We start from the raw sequence: 19587 nt of genomic DNA, 5'->3' as shown, positions 1-19587 counted from the left end.
CTCTGGTCATGTTTTCTAGTTCTTTAATCATTTTTGTTGCTCTCCTCTGGACTTTATTCAACTTGTCCACATCTTTCCCGAAGTGCGATCCCCAGAACTGGACAGTACTCCAGAAGCCTTATCAGTGCTGAATAGAGTGGAAGAATTACTTCTTGTCTCGCTTACAATACTGTAGCTCCAATGAGAGCCATCCAGAATGATGTTCGCTTTTTTGCGACAGTATGACATTATTGACTCATTTAATTTGTGATCCACCATAACCCCCAGATCCTTTTCTGCAGCATGCGGTGCTTAAAGTCCATCTCTGGCACAGTGGCTATTTTGTGATAAAATAGCAAGAATAATCAGCCTTAGGAGTTATAACTGTTGGTTCTGCTAGGCAGCACCACAGACTTTGCTAAACCCTCATCAGTTACTTCTGTATAGTGACCTATCAGGAACCAATATTGCTATTTCTCCCCACAAAAAGTAGACACTGAAAGGTTTTAGGTATTTTCACTGCAGTTACACATTCCCTTTTTTGCATTTCAGCAGTGTGTTCCTAGATAGGTTAGTTGTGGAAGGATCTTCTCTTGCTGTATTAGGAAACAGCCATTGCCACTTTCATGGGAATAGGGTAACATGATCCCCTCTAAAGGATGCAGCAGCACTATCTGTGGCATATGCCTTTTTATATGTAGCTTTCCTAGAATGGGTTTCAATCTTCGATTACTCTGTACCAAATAGAGCCCTGTGCAGATAGAAATCAGTATCCACTGAACCGTCGAGCCACAAGGACCAGAACATGGGACCAGTGCTCCCAGGAGCCAGAGCCCCATGCTGGCGGCTCCTCCAGTGCAAGTGTACCACCCCAAGCCCTGCCCCCAGCCCTGTCCTCCAGCGCAGCTGTACAGACCACAGACAGGAGACGCAGCCACACAGACAGGGCATGGAAGAGATGGGTGCTGTACAACAGCACGGGAGGAGCTGCGGGTACAGGGCACTGGCTCCTGAAAGCAGCGGCCCCACGTTCTGCTCCTTTCGCCACTGTGGTTCCAAGGAGAGCCCTATAGTTCAGCGGATACCCATTTCTATCCATGGATAAATGATCTGTATCTGCTAAGGGCTCTACAAATAAACATCAAGGCTTCACACTGCATAATGCTACCTTACATTTTCAGAAACACACAAAGTTAACATTAATATTACAATAGTGCCCAAAGGGCTCAATCAGGATTGGACCCCCATTGTGACAGGTGTTACACCAACACAGGAAGATGCGGTCCCTGCACTGCAGAGTGTGCAGTCTAATTTAAGACAAGACACAGAAGGGAAGGAGAAAGACAAGAAGATTAATCATTGTAAGTACACATAGTTACACTAGTTGTGTGGGTGTTCTGCATTGTTTGGGAACCTAAAAAAAATAAAAATCAGTACTTCTGCTTATTTTTTCCCCAAAGACTTTGAAATGTTTGAGAGTTATGCTGAGGAATGCAAATGGCCACAAGCTAACAGTGGAAGCAGCACAATTGTCTAATGATTTTCCCCATTCAAAAAAATGCATCAGGTAACCCAAAATGTAGGACATAAGTTGGCAGCCCGTAACTTCTCAAAGACAAAACAAAGAACAGTTACTTTCCTTACAGTAAGTGTGGTTCTTTCAGCTGTACTGTCTACAGATTCCACTCTGGCCCATGCACACAAGATCAGAATCTTTTTGAATAGCAGTGTCCACTGGAGCCCTGCCTGCGTCCTCGGTGCTCTTACCACCTGTGCTTATAGCCAAGGACATAAAGAATGGAGTAGGTTCAAGTGTCACTCAGTTCCCTCGCCAGTATGGAATCCCATCAGCTCAGGGCTCCAAATTAGCAGGGAAGGCAGTTGGGTCATGGAATCTGTGTGGACAAGACCTCTTGAAGAATCCGATGAAGTGAGCTGTAGTTCATGGAAGCTTATGCTCAAATAGATTTATTAGTCTCAAAGGTGCTACAAGTCCTCCTTTTCTTGAAGAATCAGTTACTGGAAGGCAAACATTCTTTGACCATACAGAGATTCCACATGTGGTGACTATCAAGTAGCTATTTAGTTGCTTGGACAGTGGTACAAAGAGTTCTATTTGAATAGCTATTGCAGGACAGCCTTACTAACACACTAACTAACTTACTAACCATCATCTGATCTGGAAGCCTGCACTATGGAATAGTGAGTTGTAGATCGAGCTCTGTGTAACTGCTCTATATATCCCATGTATAGGATTATTATCCAAACAAGCATCAGAGGATGCTCCAATATGATGAACTTTCTTCACTAATCAATAAAAAAAATCCTTGTATAGAAACCCACTTGAATAACCTCCAAGTGGATACAGGACAATCTTTAGTCATAGAAGCAAATGCCAAGGACATATTTTTAGGACCAAGCCTACCTAAATAAAAAAAGAGAACGCTCTCATTATGTCTAATGTGTGATGCTTCAATTCCCCTGTGTTAGGACGAAGCATGGGAAAGAAAACTGGGAGGTGAATGGACTGATTTGTATGGAATTCTGAAGCCACCAAGTGCAGGAACTTCAGGTGAGGTCTAAGGGTAACTGTCCTGGTAGAAAGACCATTTACAAGGGGCTGGAAGTGAGAGTTTAACTGCTCCTAAGCTGATGTAATGGTCACCAGAAATGCTGTTTTCATTGCTAGGTGGCAAAGGAACCAGATTGTCATGGGCTCAAAGACGGGAGAACACCATCAATCCAGTTAGTACTATAATAAGGTACCAGGAAGGAGGCGGCTCCCTAACCGGTAAAAAAAATCAAAGAAATCCTTTCAGAAATTTTATCATCACTTAAGGTGCCAAAATAGAGTGTGCTCTGGATAGGATGATGATCTGCAGCTATTCCTGCTCGATAGACTTCGAGCTCATTGATAGTCCAGATTGCTTCAGGGATAGCAAACAGTCCAGTATTGCTGCAAATGAAGCGGTCAATGGCAAAAGTTGAGCTGCCCAGATAGGAAACCTTTCTATTTGGCCTTGTACATCTGTTTGAACAAAGATTTCCTGCTTTGAAGCAAAACATTTTGAACTCCTGGTTCAACAGTTTCTCCGTAAACTTCAGCCAGCCAGCATCCAGGCTGTCAGATGTAGTGCTGGGTCTGGATGCAGGATCTGGCCTCCATTCTAGGAGACTAGGAGCAGGCAGAACCACTTAGGAGAAAGTTGCTGTGGTCATAACAGAACAAAATGGGCTCAGGACCCAAAGAAGGGATGGTAGAAGCTAAGTCAACTATGTGGAATTTGAAACAACAGATGTCAAAGACCGAGGATGGGTCTCCAACCTCCTCTCTTTGGGATTAAGTAGTGGGAATGAAAACCTTTGTCCTTGAACTCTAAGGGCAATTTTTGCACTGCTCTCAGTTGTAAAAGGGAGTCTAACTCCTGCTTTAACAGTCTCATGAGAGGGGTCTCTGAAAAGGGACATGAGGAGTAATTAAAGAGTACTGTTTGGCTGTTTGCTATCCTCATTTGTAAGCTTGCAAATGGACAGACCTTCCAGCCTAAAAGGTATTGATTTTTAGGATCCTTATCAAGGGTGGACTCTGGGAGACCTTGCTGCTTTGCCTTCCCTTAGGCCGCTTGTACTGTCAGGGAGTCAAGTGCAGAAGGCTGGTAAGAGTACTTGAGCCTTTAGCTGGAACCTTATACCTCCAGTCAGCGCCCTTGCAGGTAGCTGGAATTGCCTTGGCAGGTTTGTGTAATCCCTGATTTATGTGAATACACAGCCTTCCTGATGCTGCTATATTAAGGATACACACGGATTTATGCTACTTCTTCTAAGGAAAAGGATGGCAGAAATACTGGATGTTACATTAGGTCTTGACAGACCTTGAACTCAAACAGAGGCTACAATGGAGGACTGAAGGCTTCTCTGGGGGAAGAAAAGGATATAGTAAGAGGTGCTAGGTACTCCAGCTCAGGCGAGTAATGATCATCCCCACTGTCCTTCTCTTGACCTAATAGCTGCAGATGAATTAGCTGAATTGGGAGTTTGGGAGTCTGAATCTGTCTACAGGTGAATGACATCTAACCCTCAATATAAATGAGGATGCTGACTTTCTGGAGCAGAGTTTTATACCCCAAGGGAACCAGTATGAGCATAGCTGATATGGATAATGTGGGGAAGGAGGCTTGGGGGAGACCAACTAAAGTTCTCCCTAGATCTCTTTTTAATACCCCGGGGGAGGGGGGGCCCCTCTGGATTTCCTCCCAGACTCCCACTGCAACACCCGCAGGGAAAACAGACTCTTCCCCTGCTCGTGTCCTCTGCTCTGCTGAGGAAGAGGAAAAAGTAAACTGTTTCTAGGGAAAAGACAGTCCTATCCGACACGCCTTGTTTAAGGCATGGAGATGCCCGTATCAATGAGACTCAGCTGGACACACATGGGAAACAAGAAGCTGGGAGTTTAGCAATAACTTCCCTTAAACATTTTCAGCCAATTGAAAGATACTGGTTCGATGCCAAGATATTGAAGCACAGACAGCTGGTGCTGAAGCATCAGCTGATAGAGAGGTGACCAACACTGATACTGTAAGGGAAGCATTTGTTGTCGAGGTTCTGGGCACTGAACTCAGTACTGAGTGCAGCATGGTCCTTATAATCATAAGGAACTTTTGATGCTATCTTCCTCTTTGGTACCAAGCTACTAACACAGCCCCCTGATTATGGCTGTTGACAGAAGTAGTCTGAAGAAAGCTGTGGCTCATGTCTCCTGCATGGTGTTGGACAACCTACACCTAGCCCCTTCCCTGGAGTGGTGGTCTTTCCTGCCTCTCTGGGACATTGACAACAAAAGGGGTGACTAGTAGTAGCCCTCATGAGCCGTGACTCCACTCCAGACTCCATTAGCTGGAAGAGACTGACCTGTCTGCTGAGGATTCTCAGGTCTCCAAGCCCGTGGAGACTTGTATAGACTTCTCAAGTAGTAGAAGCTTGAGTCTTGCCTCCCTCAAGTTCCTTCTGTGTACACTTCAAAAAGGAACAATACATATAGCAACACTTTGGTACATTTTCCTCTGGGAAGCACATGAGGTACAGAGAGTGCCTATCATTAACAGGTCTACAATCAAGTCAAATGAGATACAGTTCTTAACCCTGGTTGCTTGGTGTCTACCATGTTTGAAGTACCCCTGCATGGGGGGAGGAGGGGAAACTTAGGCGAAAGGAAACTACAAAGTTTATTTGGGTGGCTAAGCCATAGGCAACAAAAACCTCATCAACTCTACTAACTACACTAACACTAATTATGACTATAACTCAACTTAAAATCTAGTTCACACAGTGGAAGGGATGAGGACTTCGCAAAGGTTTCCGTCTCTCTCACAGTTGGGCAGAAGGAACTGAGTAGTGGTTTAGACCGCTCCAAAGGCAAAGACACACACCTAAAAATAATCTAATTTTCCATGCATGGGGCACATGTGCACCAAGAATGGAATCTGTGGAGACAGACAATCACTAAAAGAATAACAGCAGATTGCTCTACATCAGGGCCAGAGGATAAGGTGTTCTCAATGTGGGAGTCTCCTCCTCTACAAGGTCACAACTTTCATTTAAAATTCCTTAAGCACAGAACTCAGTGTGTAAAATGAATATCCCTTGAAAATAAAGTTAGTAATACTGGATGGACCATTTATATCCACGCAAAGGACCGAGGAAAGCCAAATTACTCTATCCACCCTGTTTTAGAGAGGATGATTGGATGGATCAAGGGATTTTACATAAGTAAGGCTATGTTTTACTCATGGGTATTTTTAGTAAAAGTCATGGACAGGTCACGGGCAATGAACAAAAATTCACAGCCATGACCTGTCCGTGATTTTAACTAAAACTTGGGCCGGTGGCCACTCGCAGGCACTGGTGCCCAGGTGCTGGGGGGAGGGGGAGGGGGATTGGTGGGTTTCCGCATGTTCCTGCAGCTCTGGCCAGGGGGGCTCTGCACACTGCTGCTCCCGCCACAAGCGCTGGCTCTGCAGGCGCAGCTCCCACTGTCCGGGAGGCGCTGCCAATGGGAGCTTTGGGGGCAGGGCCTGCAAGTGTGAAAAGCACATGGAGCCCCCCTGGCCTCTCCACCTAGGAGCTGCAGGGACATGCTGATGGGAGCACCCCCCCCAGCCCCAAGCCCTCTCCACACCCAAACTGCTTCTGTTGGCTCAGGGGCTGCCCAAGTGGCTGCAAAAGTCATGGTGGTCACGGAATCCATGACTTCCATGACAGACAACACTGCCTTAAACATAAGATATGACACATTGCTCTCCTGTGTCACAAATGTCGGTCCAAGACAGATGAAAACTTGCTAGCATTAATTACAGAGGTAGTGAAATATGGTAAAGTAGTAGCAGGGTAAGTACAAAGACTAGGCAGGAATACAGAGGGTAAGAGGAAGGGAAAAGTACTACAAATATTACCATCACATTGTTAAACTATGTTCAGTGTACATACATATGAACAACTTTCACCAAGTTTATAAACCCAAGTAACTGACATTTTTGTTAATCTTAATCCCCACACTCCCTATTTCCCTCAAAATGTTTTTACTTCAACCAATTTTCCGAGGTCTACATTTAGAATCTAACTGACTACAGAAAGTGACTAAGATAGAGGTATGGCACAAAGAGACAACAAACAACTCTCACACAGAGGTGGGGGGTGACAAGGTAGCTTCAAGCCACCTTTGCACCCTCCTAATTCTGAGCTAGTCACGCATAACAGATATAACTGGGGACTAAGTTACAGTAGCTCAGCCACTGGTTACCTATGGGCATCATCAGTACAGCACTATATGCTACAGCTTCACTCTTTTCTCCCAGAATTTATGGGAGGAGAGGACATCTGTGGCTGTCTTCCTCACTTCCCAGGCTGGGAGAATTCCTCCCTGGACAGATCCAGATTTTAGAGCTCCTTTTCGTCACACTAGCCCTTTTACCTGGCTTGCGGGGATGAAAAATCTCACCCATTGTGTTTATCCATCTGTAAAGCTCTTGACAGAGAATATATTATGCTATATCATGGCTGTTTGGTGGCCTATGAAAAACGAGTTATTACCCAGTCTGTTCCTAATAAATAACCTTGCCACACCACACAGTTACCATCACTGACCGCTCTGGAATCAATCCCAGCAGAGGGGTTAGAGTAGTCCTAGAAGTAGTCCTTTCATATCACGATTGATATGGCAGGGTGGTCTGAAGTTTGCACAGCTGTCTGTGGTACAGTAGAGCCACAGAATTATGAACACCTCAGGAATGGAGATGGTTTGTAATATTCGTAACTCTGTTTGAGGAGAAATTAAATGTGAAAACACCCCCCCTTGCGATTTTTTGGGTGAAGTGTTTTATGTGGAAAATTATGTGATAAGATTATGTTCAGATATTACAACTGTTAGCCCAAATAATTTCACTGAAACAATGCAAAATGTCATATATGCAGGTGTGACTGCAGCTGAAAAAATGAAGCATTGTGCACCCACATATTTAGATTAAAAATCTGGCCTCTATCTTCCACTAAAAATTACAGTTATACTAATAACACTGTTCTCTCCTACTTCAAACAGTGGCACTCACATCAGTAATTTGTCTGTGATACACCGTATGTGCCCACAACAATAATTAGCGATGACTAGGACTGCAGATTTGTCACGGTATTTTTTAATAAAAAAAACCTGATCACAGCAAATTTAGTAAAAGTCACAGGATAAATGTAGATTTACTGTGACTGCTTCCTGAATTGATAAAAAAATGCCCTCCTCGCCCTCCTGAGGGGGAACGAACCATCTTCCACCCTTGGCATAACCCTAATCCCTACCCAGTGTGGAGGCAAGGCCTGGGGCAGGAGCTGAAGAGCTAGCCCAATATGTGGAGTTGGTGCCCTGCTCTAGGCATTGTGAACACGTGTTGCACAATCCAAACAGAGTGGCAGGCTGGCCAAACCTGAGCAGCTCTGTGACCTGGTATATCAGGTCACAACACAAAGAGCAGAGAGCAAAGCCCAGGCTCAGGCCCAGGCCCACTTGATAAGAGATGTTGCTGCAAGATGAGTCACAGACACAAAAAGGCAACAGACGAAGAGGAAAAATCTCGCTATATATGACTTTTTTCACGGCATGATAAGCTTGCAGCCCAAATGATGACCCAAATCTGTGGAATTTCTAAAGTTATTTCATACCTCAATGTTATATAGAGTTAAAGACATGAGTCAAGAAGTTAAACGAATATCACTGAACAGTTTACTATAGATTTCAGACTCTAATAAACAACATTTATAGCTGGTCTGATCAGATTTGTATAACATCAGCACACAATTTCATAGTTCACAAGTCTAAATGGCAAAGTTCCTCACCATTTTAAGGAAGACGTTGTAAATCACTGTTGTGAATAAAATACAATCTCTCAGCTGCAAAGCACACAATAATCCTCATTATAATCTACTGAACTCAAAACTATATTGAGGACTACACATTGCTTGATAGTAAGACAAGTCTTACTTTGAAGTCAGTAGCTCAAACCCAATCCAAAAAAGCCAAAAGTCATTACAAAATCTGATGTATGATTGACAGGCTATTTGAAACTGGTTAATGGTCTCAGCCTAGTTCCTACAGGACAGCTGTCCACATTGCAAGAGTCATCATTGATTGGCAGCTTTATAAATGTCAGCATAGGGAGTGAACTACTCATCACTGGAGAGAGAGAGAGTGACTCTCACCAGCTGAAGACAGAGGTACATTAGAGAAGACTTGCAAAAAAACATTTCATGAACATTTACCAGTCCAGTTATAAAACTTATTTGCTCATGTGAAGATAAGATTTAACCTTCCATCAAGGTGAAAGATTGAACAGAATTTTACAGAGCTGCATTAAGAGGGAAGCTTGCATTGCTGGTCCTTTTTTTCAAGCTAAAAAGAGAACTTCTGTATTCAGCAGGGTCATGCTGCTTTTTCCAGTAGAAAAGATAAGAAATCTCTTAAAGGGACACAAACATTTCTTTTTAGCTTCTACTGTTACAGTTAAAGTTTAAGGATATGTCTATACAGAGTTGGCATGTAGAAAACTGAGGGTATGTCAGAATAAGGTCGAATTTATAGAAGTCTTTTTTTAGAAATCGGTTGTATATATTCGAGTGTGTGTGTCCCCACAGAAAATGCTCTAAGTGCATTAACTCGGCGGAGTGCTTCCACAGTACCGAGGCTAGAGTCGACTTCCGGAGCGTTACACTGTGGGTAGCTATCCCACAGTTCCCGCAGTCTCCGCTGCCCATTGGAATTCTGGGTTGAGATCCCAATGCCTGATGGGGCTAAAACATTGTCACGGGTGGTTTTGGGTACATATCGTCAGGCCCCCCTTCCCTCCCTCCCTCCGTGAAAGCAAGGGCAGACAATCGTTTTGCGCCTTTTTTCCTGAATTACCTGTGCAGAGGCCATACCACGGCAAGCATGGAGCCTGCTCAGGTAACCGTCACCCTATGTCTCCTGGGTGCTGGCAGACGCAGTACGGCATTGCTACACAGTAGCAGCAACCCATTGCCTTCTGGCAGCAGACGGTGCAATACGACTGGTAGCCGTCCTCGTCGTGTCCGAGGTGCTCCTGGCCACGTCGGCTGGGAGCGCCTGGGCAGACATGGGCGCAGGGACTAAATTTGGAGTGACTTGACCAGGTCACTCTCTTTAGTCCTGCAGTCAGTCCTATTGAATCGTCTTATGGTGAGCAGGCAGGGGATACGGATTGCTAGCAGTCGTACTGTACCATCTTCTGCCGGGCAGGCAAGAGATGAGGATGGCTAGCAGTCGTACTGTACCATCTTCTGCCGAGCAGCCATGAGATGTGGATGGCATGCAGTCCTTCTGCACCGTCTGCTGCCAGCCAAAGATGTAAAAGATAGATGGAGTGGATCAAAACAAGAAATAGACCAGATTTGTTCTGTATTCATTTGCTTCCCCGCCTCCCCTGTCTAGGGGACTCATTCCTCTAGGTCACACTGCAGTCACTCACAGAGAAGGTGCAGCGAGGTAAATCTAGCCATGTATCAATCAGAGGCCAGGCTAACCTCCTTGTTCCAATAAGAACAATAACTTAGGTGCACCATTTCTTATTGGAACCCTCCGTGAAGTCCTGCCTGAAATACTCCTTGATGTAAAGCCACCCCCTTTGTTGATTTTAGCTCCCTGAAGCCAACCCTGTAAGCCGTGTCCTCAGTCGCCCCTCCCTGCGTCAGAGCAATGGCAAACAATCGTGCATCTGAGTTGAGAGTGCTGTCCAGGGCGGTCACAATGGAGCACTCTGGGATAGCTCCCGGAGGCCAATACCATCGAATTGTGTCCACAGTACCCCAAATTCGAGCCAGCAAGGCCGATTTAAGCGCTAATCCACTTGTCAGGGGTGGAGTAAGGAAATCGATTTTAAGAGCCCTTTAAGTCGAAATAAAGGGCTTCATCGTGTGGACGGGTGCAGGTTTACATCGATTTAATGCTGCTAAATTTGACCTAAAGTCCTAGTGTAGACCAGGGCTTTGATATAAATCTACAGTGCTCTAACATGCCATGGTCTAACTGGCCATGTGGACCCCGTTCACTTAAAGTTCCATATACATTTTCCAGGAGCACTGTAGATTTACACCACATCGCACCTTGGATTACTGAGAGAGTAGCAGCCGTGTTAGTCTGTATCCGCAAAAAGAAAAGGAGTACTTGTGGCACCTTAGAGACTAACCAATTTATTTCAGCATAAGCTTTTGTGAGCCATTCATCCGATGAAGTGAGCTGTGGCTCATGAAAATTTATGCTCAAATAAATGTGTTAGTCTCTAAGGTGCCACAAGTCCTCCTTTTCTTTTTTTGAAAGAGAAAAAGTATACTTTCAGTGTGTTTACTTTATACTTAATGTGCTATCAAATGTAGTTTCATTGTTTCGCTCTGTGTACGTGTGTGTGTGCGCGCCCTTCATATAGACACAGGAAAAAAAACCAAAAAATAGGAAAGTGTGATTTTAAGTTCACAAGAATTGGCAGAGGGACACTGACAGATATAGTACCTGAAACTACCTTTAACTATTTGAAACAGATTAGAGATTTCAAGTTGATAGCATTCCCTCACAAAAACAAACTTTTAGATAAACCTTTGTGAAAAATGATTTCATATATTATATACCCATATAAGTTTGCATCATACTAGGATTCTGAATGCATTTTAAGACACTCTGCAGCTTCTGCACCCAACTTACTGTTAACAAGTATTCCGAAAAAATACAGCGCAAAAATATTTGCAAAGACCCCCACTCAGTTATATGCACTGGAAGTCACGCAGTAAAATTAAAACGGACATTAGGAAATAAATTAACAAATGTAAGATACACCATAAATACTAGAACTTTAATTTTAAAGGGACACCAACCAAAAAAAATCATATCTATTTAAATTATTTTATGTAATAGTTTAAAAAAAGTACAATTTTCTTCCTCTGAGTTTGGTGCTTAGTAAGTTTCCTCAGAGCTAATTTCCCTTATTTGTGGGGGTTTTTTTACACAACAGGAAAGAAAAACAAAAGAATGTGTTTTAAACAAAAAATGGCAATAAAAAGCAAGGGTACCTCAAGTTACTAAGACTTTTAAAAAGAAAACTGAAAAAAGAATTTCAAAATGGCAGTGTTCTTTTATCATTGAAATTTAAAGACGATCCAAATTTGGTAGTACTACAGATGAAGAAGGTCACACATGAACCTACATCAAATTTTTTAGCTTAGCTAGATTTAGAAACTGCTTGAATTCCATCATGTACCTCACTGCTGAGTTAACTCAGGTGCTCACTCAGGTGTTGCTCCTAAATCCCCTCTCCCCATCACACACAAAACCCTCTCACATGAGGTTGGTGGTGCTTTAAATCCTAGCTGTCCGGCTTGGGGTATAGATTAAAGCTCAAGTGCCACTTCTGTTCGGGCTGGTAACACACCCGCTCTGTGGTGAGGATGCAGATTAAATCTCTTAAAACGCTAATAATCCTCCAAGGTATTGCCACAATTCCCTCCATGTGCCCACAAGGACAGACAAGTTCTCTCACAATTCACTGGAGAAGAATCAGAGCAGCTCAGCTTACCAGAGCACAAAGAACCACAGAATATACCCCCAGAAGTCCTAGTGACATGAGTGAACACAGCACTTGTAAGGATATAGCAACTCAGGTATAGCTTTGCAGTATGGCTCACAATTGGACACGGCCAACCCAGATCCTCAAACCCACGTGCCAATCACACAGGTTAACTTTTGAGGCCAAAAGTTCTCCCAGGCCCATTTCCTATCCCACACTTTTCTATCCCTCAACTAGAAGACCATGGACTATATTCACCTTCTTTGAAGACTGGAAGCAACTCATTTTGGAACCAGGGTGGATAAAAATCAATGATTTAATAAAAAAAAATTTAAAAAAAGCATTTTATGAAAAAAAATCAATCTAAAGATAAGGATATATTATAGCTCAAAGCTATCTCATCATGGAATAGGGATTATAAATTATAATTCTATGAGACAATATATTCATGTAATGTTTAAGAAAAGTTTTGTAAATGAGTTTCAATAGTTCATGGATTAGGGATCCAATCTCATCGGGTTCCAGGGGCTTCTGTATAGATTTAGGTTTCCATCTACCCAATGGGATTCAGTGCTCAGTCTAGAAGATACCATCAGAGAGGCTTAGTTTTGCAGTTCTCAAACTGTGGATTTGTGTCTCCAGAGATAACATGCTTGTTAACAGCAAAAATGTTTTAAAATAAATAAATAAAATATAGAGTTGAGAAATAACAGACCTCAACCCTATTGTCCCTCTGCAAATTTGTGTACACAGAGTCAATCCCTTACCTCTCTCTAAAAGTGCAAAGTTTCAAGGAGTTCAATGAATAGAAGATTGCTGGGTGTGGAATAGATCTGGACAAGAAGTAGTCTGGAGATAAATGTGAGAAGGGAGGGACAGGCAGTAGAAACAAAAGTGAAACTGTTCTGAGCAGCATATTCCAGAAGTCTTCAGGTCTTTCTAAGCGTAGCCTTCATTGATTGGAGATCTACCATACCATTCTCTCACTAGAAGGGAAAACCTATAATAGCAGCAGGCCCAGTTTGGGAATAAGAACCATTCAAGAAATATATGTTTGCTGATGATGTTTTAAAGAAAGTCACACCAGTGAACTGGTAGAAGTCACTTCAGCACTTGGATTCAGAGACTGTTGAAGCAATAATCTCACTTTTAACAGCATTCACTTCTTCTGCTGGTTTAGAAAGAATATTTTCTTCCTTTGTACTAATTCATGACAAATTGAGAAATCGTTTGGGACCTGAAAAAGCAGGAAAGCTTGTTTTTCTTTTCCAGATTATGAACGAACAGGAAAATGAAGGTGAAGACGACTGAGTTAGCTGCAGAAGCCAATGTTTTAAGTTTCTCATGTTGACCCAGCTTACACAATTGATTTAATATTTGGGTTTTTTTTTAATTGCATATAACTATTTTAGTTAAAAACAATTTTAACAAAAACAAACCTGATTTTAAAAAATGTGAATGTTTAAATTCAAAAATTCATATGCTTGTTTTGTTAAAATATTATATGTTTGCTGTTGAAGAAAAAAAATCCAGAATATATAACATTGTTGTTTTAGTTAAATAAAACAATTTAAATGTCTGTCTGGCGATATTCTCCTCCTAATACTGCATGGCAAGACAATCCTCCAAAATTAATGATTAACCTGTCGAATTGGAGATAGCTGCTTCAATTACCTTTGGTAAATGAAATAACCAAACCATCATTCATTTTCTGATATAGCTGTAAAACTAATCTGAAAAGTTTTCAAAATAAATCACTTAAAAATATATATAGTGTGTACCTCCTAAAAATGAAACCTACTTCTATCTGTGAGTTGTGAAGAATATGTATTAATGTTATAACAACCAACAAGAATGCACTTTTATGTAGAAATCTATGATTAAATCGAACCTTCCTGACTCGTGATTTAAATCAAATCCACCCTGTTTGGAACTCATTAACATCATTTAATAGTTGCATCCTGCTTCCTCATAGAAAACTGGTATGCGTAGTGTGTGCTAAATGTTGTCAAGAACACACACACACACGCATCACTGCCTTGCTTGTGGATGCAATAGTAGTGTAAGTCACTGAATAGCCCCTAAACCAAATGCCTCCACAGTGCTCAATTTAACTTTTCGAACTGTACATTAAAAATTCTTATAAGCAATAAGAGTAGTTGTAGCTGTGTCAGTCTCAGGGTATTAAAGAGACAAGGTGGGTGAGGTAACAGACCAGAAGAGCTCTGTGTGGCTCAAAAGTGTTTCTCTCACCAACAGAAGTTGTTACAAGGTGTGTGATGTAATATCTTTTATTGTATTTCTTATAGACAATAACTAATTTCAGGATTCTAGTTTCTAACTTTTAAGTTAAGACTTATCTTTTAAAAATTCTTAACAGCTTTAGGTGCATGAAGCTAGCAAGTTTGCATCTCTCTAAAACAGATCTCCAAATGATTCCACTTCTTCCAACTGTGAAAAATGGATGTATATGCTAATTACTGTAACCCTGTAACTGTAGAGCTGGATCACTTTTTTCTGAATGCTACATTTACTTAGCTTCAACATAATTTGCTAACAGAAAGTGGTCTAACTTCAAGACAGGCTTTTCCCTAAACTTTTTAATCATAGACAACGCCACTTATATGACAGTAGAGTTTCTCCTATATAGGTAAGTATTCCGCTTCCCTAAGAGGTGGTACCTATGTTGACAGGAGAAGCCTCCCATTAACATAGTGCTATCTACACGAGGAGTTAGGTTGATATAACTGCACTGCTCAGGAGTGTGGATAACCCCTAAGCGACGTTATATTGACATAAGTTTGTATAGGCCCTGATCCTTAAACATTTATGTATATATGTTTGTAGGAATTGGTTCTGAATGTTATTAATAAATGTATTAATGATTACAAAAGATCACAATAAGGACATTTCAATAATCATTTTGTCCTAGAACAATTTATTAAGTGACAGTACTTTTTAGAAGTGGAACCCAATGAAAACCGGTTGTCACTGGAACCTGAGCATGTATAGAGTTTAAGTGGTTTTCTAAACAAACTTTGTATCAAGCAGGCTGGAGCCATTCAACTCAAGGTGATTTGTCAGATGACTTAAAAAAAAAAAATATTCATTCAAATCAAGTTAAGGCTTTGTAAAAACTGATTTGAAAATTTGTGTTACTATGACAGTTTTAGATTACAATTTATAATTAAACTATAAATGTTGCTCCTTTTGATGCCAGTACTGATAGATGTATTTGAATTTTACAGAACTGTTATGAGCAAAAAACCATATTACATTCAGAATTAAGGACCTAATCTTGCTAACACTTAAACAGGTACATTCATTTCAATGCATCAAGGTGAATGTATTTTACTGAAAGCTTCTTTTAGTGGCATAAAACCATTGTCACTTCAAAACAAAATCGCATAAGTTATTTAGACATTGAACATATTAACAAAACTATGAACTGTTAATGTGTACGTCAACATTTTAAGAACCATTTAAGCACTCTGAGGGTGGTATTTTCAAAAGCACCTATGTGACTGAAGAGCATAAATCTTAATGACTTTGAACTGTAAACACTGATGGAGGACCACTGCCTGGTTGAAGTTATTTCAGCTTTCTTGACTTGTGTAAGTTCATTATATTGGAAGGTAGTATTGGTTGGAAATAGAGTGCTGGCAATTTGTTTCTCAATTTTGTATGAGTTTGTGCTGCTTTTACAGTTATGTTTATAAGATTAGAGACGTGTCTTTTCCCTCTATACGTTAACATTTTAAATGTGAAGTTTTAGTTAAAAAAAAAATCTGTAAAATCTGGGGCTATAAACTGCAAAAATAACTACAGCACATCCACTGCAAAATGAAAAGTAAATAAAACATGTAAATAAAAAATTAAATAAAAATAATTTGATTTTTTAAAAATATTTGTCTACATCACTGTAAAACACATATTTAGATTCCAATTAAAGACAGACTTCTATGCCTCCAACATATAATGCGAAACTGAGAATGATACCTGATCCATGTCGCATGCATCATTTGGGGGGTGGGGGGCGGAAATGGATACCAACAGCAATCCCAATATGTTACTATCTCTGCTGAGGATTATGTTTACACACAAAAACATAGGTTTGATACATTTCCCAAATCTATCTATCTATATATATATAAATAAATAAAAATAGAACCCCATTCCTCTTTCATTGGCTAATCCGAATATGAATTTCCAAAGTAAAACTGACAGATCTGGACCTAAAACTGGCATCCTGTGAATTTGCTTTTGTACATTCTAAGTTTACTCTCAGTGTACTTAAAGCATTATTTTATTGCTTAAAATAAGCAGACCACCACAAGAACGTGGTGATTTTAAGAACAGAGGATGAACTAACTCAAATGCTCCCATTGTCAGAGCAATTTAATCAATTTATATAAAGCGTTGAGGAAAAATCCTTGAATAGTACTCCAATATATTTTAAAACAAGAACGTTATGTCCTAATATTTGCAAAATTACAAGAACATCAGTACCAAAACTTGGTCCATATTCTGACCTATATAAATACTAGATACTGCAGGATTAGTGTTGTGTTTTGACAACATAAACTGGATTGCTTTCTCTGCTCTATCTTAGAAGTATTTTTCTGTTGGCTTTGCCTAAAAACTGTGTTCTGAAGTCTTCATGTAGCTACTTCAAAATTGTTTTATTACAATTCATCCAAAATGACATCTTTTGCACAATCCCATTAATACTGAAATGTACAGAAACAGAGCTCAAACAGAATAAGTGACAAGTAAAAGTCCCTTATCAACGACTCTATCCATCCCTCTATCAACTGCTCCACCTATGCTGCCATTAACCCTTCCATTTCCAGAGTCATCCGCCCTCCCCCCTCCCCCCCGCAAAAACACCTCCCCTAATAGCTTCCTAATCCCAAAGTGCATTTCTCGGTTAGGAAGCCACTATAAAAATAGTGTCAAAAGCAACAGCGCTTCTTCCAAGGTTATGGTTCCCTGGCCTGGGACAGAGTTAAGCCCCTAGCTGTAACTACAGTTCCATTCCAGGAAATCCCAGCTTTTATATTCTATTTCCACAGCAGATAAGGCAGCTCTAACTTCTTTCACTAACCATACTTCCGCCTTTAAAAACTCAAGTGACCTCAAAAACTGGGAAATTATTACATAGAAACTGGAGCTTTAAGAAGTGTTAACAAAAGGCTAAATCATCTTCCCAGACCTTTAAAACACAATAGCTTTCAACTTTCAACCACTCTACTTTCTCTTGAAGATGTTCTTCCTTGGGGAGAGGGAGAATGTTCCAGCCAGTTTACATCTTTTATGTGCCTGAAAGTGGTTTGGTGAGGTTTACTGTATGCCTTGTTGAGGGCGAAAGACAATTCACCAGGCAACAACCACCCCCATGCTCTGCTGTTTGTTCGCCTTGTTCTCTCTCAAACACAGACCATCTTACCGCTCCCGTCACACAACGGGCGGGGGAGGAAGATTTAGAGAGAACAACAGAAAACGAGCTTGGGCAACCACAGATCCTGAGGCCATAAAGAAAGTCCCAGAGGACGAGGGGAAGGGAAGTGAGACCCAGCCTAGGAACCATGGGGCAGAAAACAAATCCCAGCGGAGAGATTTTTCGGGGAAGGAAGAGGAAGAATTCAGCTCAGTGACCTGCGGGGAGAAGAATCACCGGGTGGTGCGGGGATTGGACCCAGCCCAGCAACGGGGGGGGGGGGGGGGGGGGGGGGGCGACAAGAGCCCGTACAGGAAGGTCTGGATCCGGCCCAGCAATCTGGCGGTGGAGGGAAAGAGAAGCGCCCACGGATCTAACCCAGGCCTGACATGCGGGTAACTCAGGGGGAGATCCCCGAGAAGCGGGGCCCAGATCCGCTCCAAAGACGGGAGCCAGCAACTGGAAGAGGCCCCGAGCTCCCTTCGAGTCTATAAATGGGGGAGACGCGGAGCGCCCCCCCACCGCGGCCTCGAGCGGTCCCCTCACTCGCCCCCAACAAGGGGTGGCAGAGACACCGCCCGGTGCCAGGCCCCGTCCAGTCCCTACCTCCGGCTCCGGCCGCCCAAGAGCAGAACAGGATTATCGCCCCCACCAGCACCATCTTCGCCTGGCCCAGGCCCCGCCGCCGCTTCCTCCTAACCGCAGCGCATCCGCTCCGGCCAGGGACTGGGATCGGGAGGGGCACCGAGGCGCTTCCCTTCGTTTCGCCGCTGCACAGGCAGACGCTTCCGCCCGATCCTCCAACCCTCGACTCTGCGACTCGTTCCGCCTCAGCGCCCGCCCGGCAGCGCGCCCCTCTCCTGGAGCCACAGCCACCCTACCTCCGCCGTCCGCCCGCCCCCCGCGCGACGCCCGCACCAGGGAGGGGCGGGGCTCGGGGGCACGCCCACAGCGCGCGATCGGCCACGCCACACCCCGCCCCCCCGCTCAGACCCGCCTCCTCCCACGTGGTACAGGGAGCCCCCGAGCCAGACCCAAGCGTCGGGGCGTTGCTGGAAAATAGTGTGCCTGCTGTCTTAAAGGGGCAGCGTCCCCGTCCCCCACGTTTCATTGTTCGGGCAGAGGCGCTGGCGTGGGGCGTGCACGCGCAGCAGCGTGCACGAGCAGCACACTGTGAAGACCACCGCTGCACCGACAAAGGAGCCGTGCAAGGTGCAAACTGCAAGCAGACGCCTACTCCCCCTTGCCCAACAATACAGCCTCCCTCTCCCAGTACGCGCTTCCCCTACGTTCAGCAGGAGCTGTCCGGAGCAGAGCTCCTGTAAATATTTTCAAATCCCCCAGAGGTTTTATAGCGCGGGGGTGGGGGTCCGGGAAATACTCTAAGAATTTAAGCCCTATCTACAACCCACAATGAAAAGGGCTTCCTCAACTAAAGTCTAGATCTCCGTAGACGAGTGATCCATTACCTTCTCCCTCACACCTTTAGTGCGTGAAGCCTCCCGAGTCCCCATGCTATTCCTCCCTTGCCTTTTTCCCTGGGCAAACGTGACTAGTCTTGATTGCTCGCTTTCTGATTCTGCATGTAGAAACAATAGGCCCAAGAGTTAAAGGCCCCCCTTGTTGCATTATATTGTTAGGAAACTGGCATATTGGGTCAGACCCAGTATGTGCTCCAGTATCCTCTTTCTATAAGTAGCCAACACCATGTGCTCAATGGGAAGGTGCAAGAAACCCCAGAGTCAGTGCTACCCCAGAGAGTCTGCTATGGGGCCCTATGCAGGAATATTTCCTTCCCCTCCCCAGTCCCTTTTGCAGCCACTGCTACAAAGCAACAAACATCTTTAAATTTGTTTTTGTTAATATTTCTGATAGGCGGTAGGATGGGGGAGATAATACCTCATAAAGTGGGAAAGTGCTTCCGATGATAAACGCTTGCCTGTGCTAAAGCGTAACAACTAACACAGAATGTCTGCCTACAAAACTGTTTCACTAAAGCTTATGCTCAAATAAATGTGTTAGTCTCTAAGGTGCCACAAGTATGCCTTTTCTTTTTGCAAA

General features: G+C 43.0%; 1 protein-coding gene across 1 annotated transcript in view; it reads right to left on the bottom strand.

Moving 5' to 3' along the window:
- The window catches only part of ADAM10 (ADAM metallopeptidase domain 10), a 126848-nt gene extending 108379 nt beyond the window's left edge, over positions 1 to 18469 (bottom strand). The window contains exon 1 of the mRNA XM_084640429.1: positions 18133 to 18469. Coding sequence (XP_084496555.1) covers positions 18133 to 18187 — 55 coding nt within the window. The 5' untranslated portion in view covers positions 18188 to 18469. The remainder of the gene's footprint in view (positions 1 to 18132) is intronic.
- Between the last annotated feature and the right edge of the window lie 1118 nt (positions 18470 to 19587).

The sequence above is a fragment of the Lepidochelys olivacea genome (genome assembly GCF_965140295.1).
Source record: "Lepidochelys olivacea isolate rLepOli2 genome assembly, chromosome: 10".
In the NCBI taxonomy this organism is placed as follows: domain Eukaryota; kingdom Metazoa; phylum Chordata; order Testudines; family Cheloniidae; genus Lepidochelys; species Lepidochelys olivacea.
This window is presented reverse-complemented; position numbering and strand designations above follow the sequence as displayed.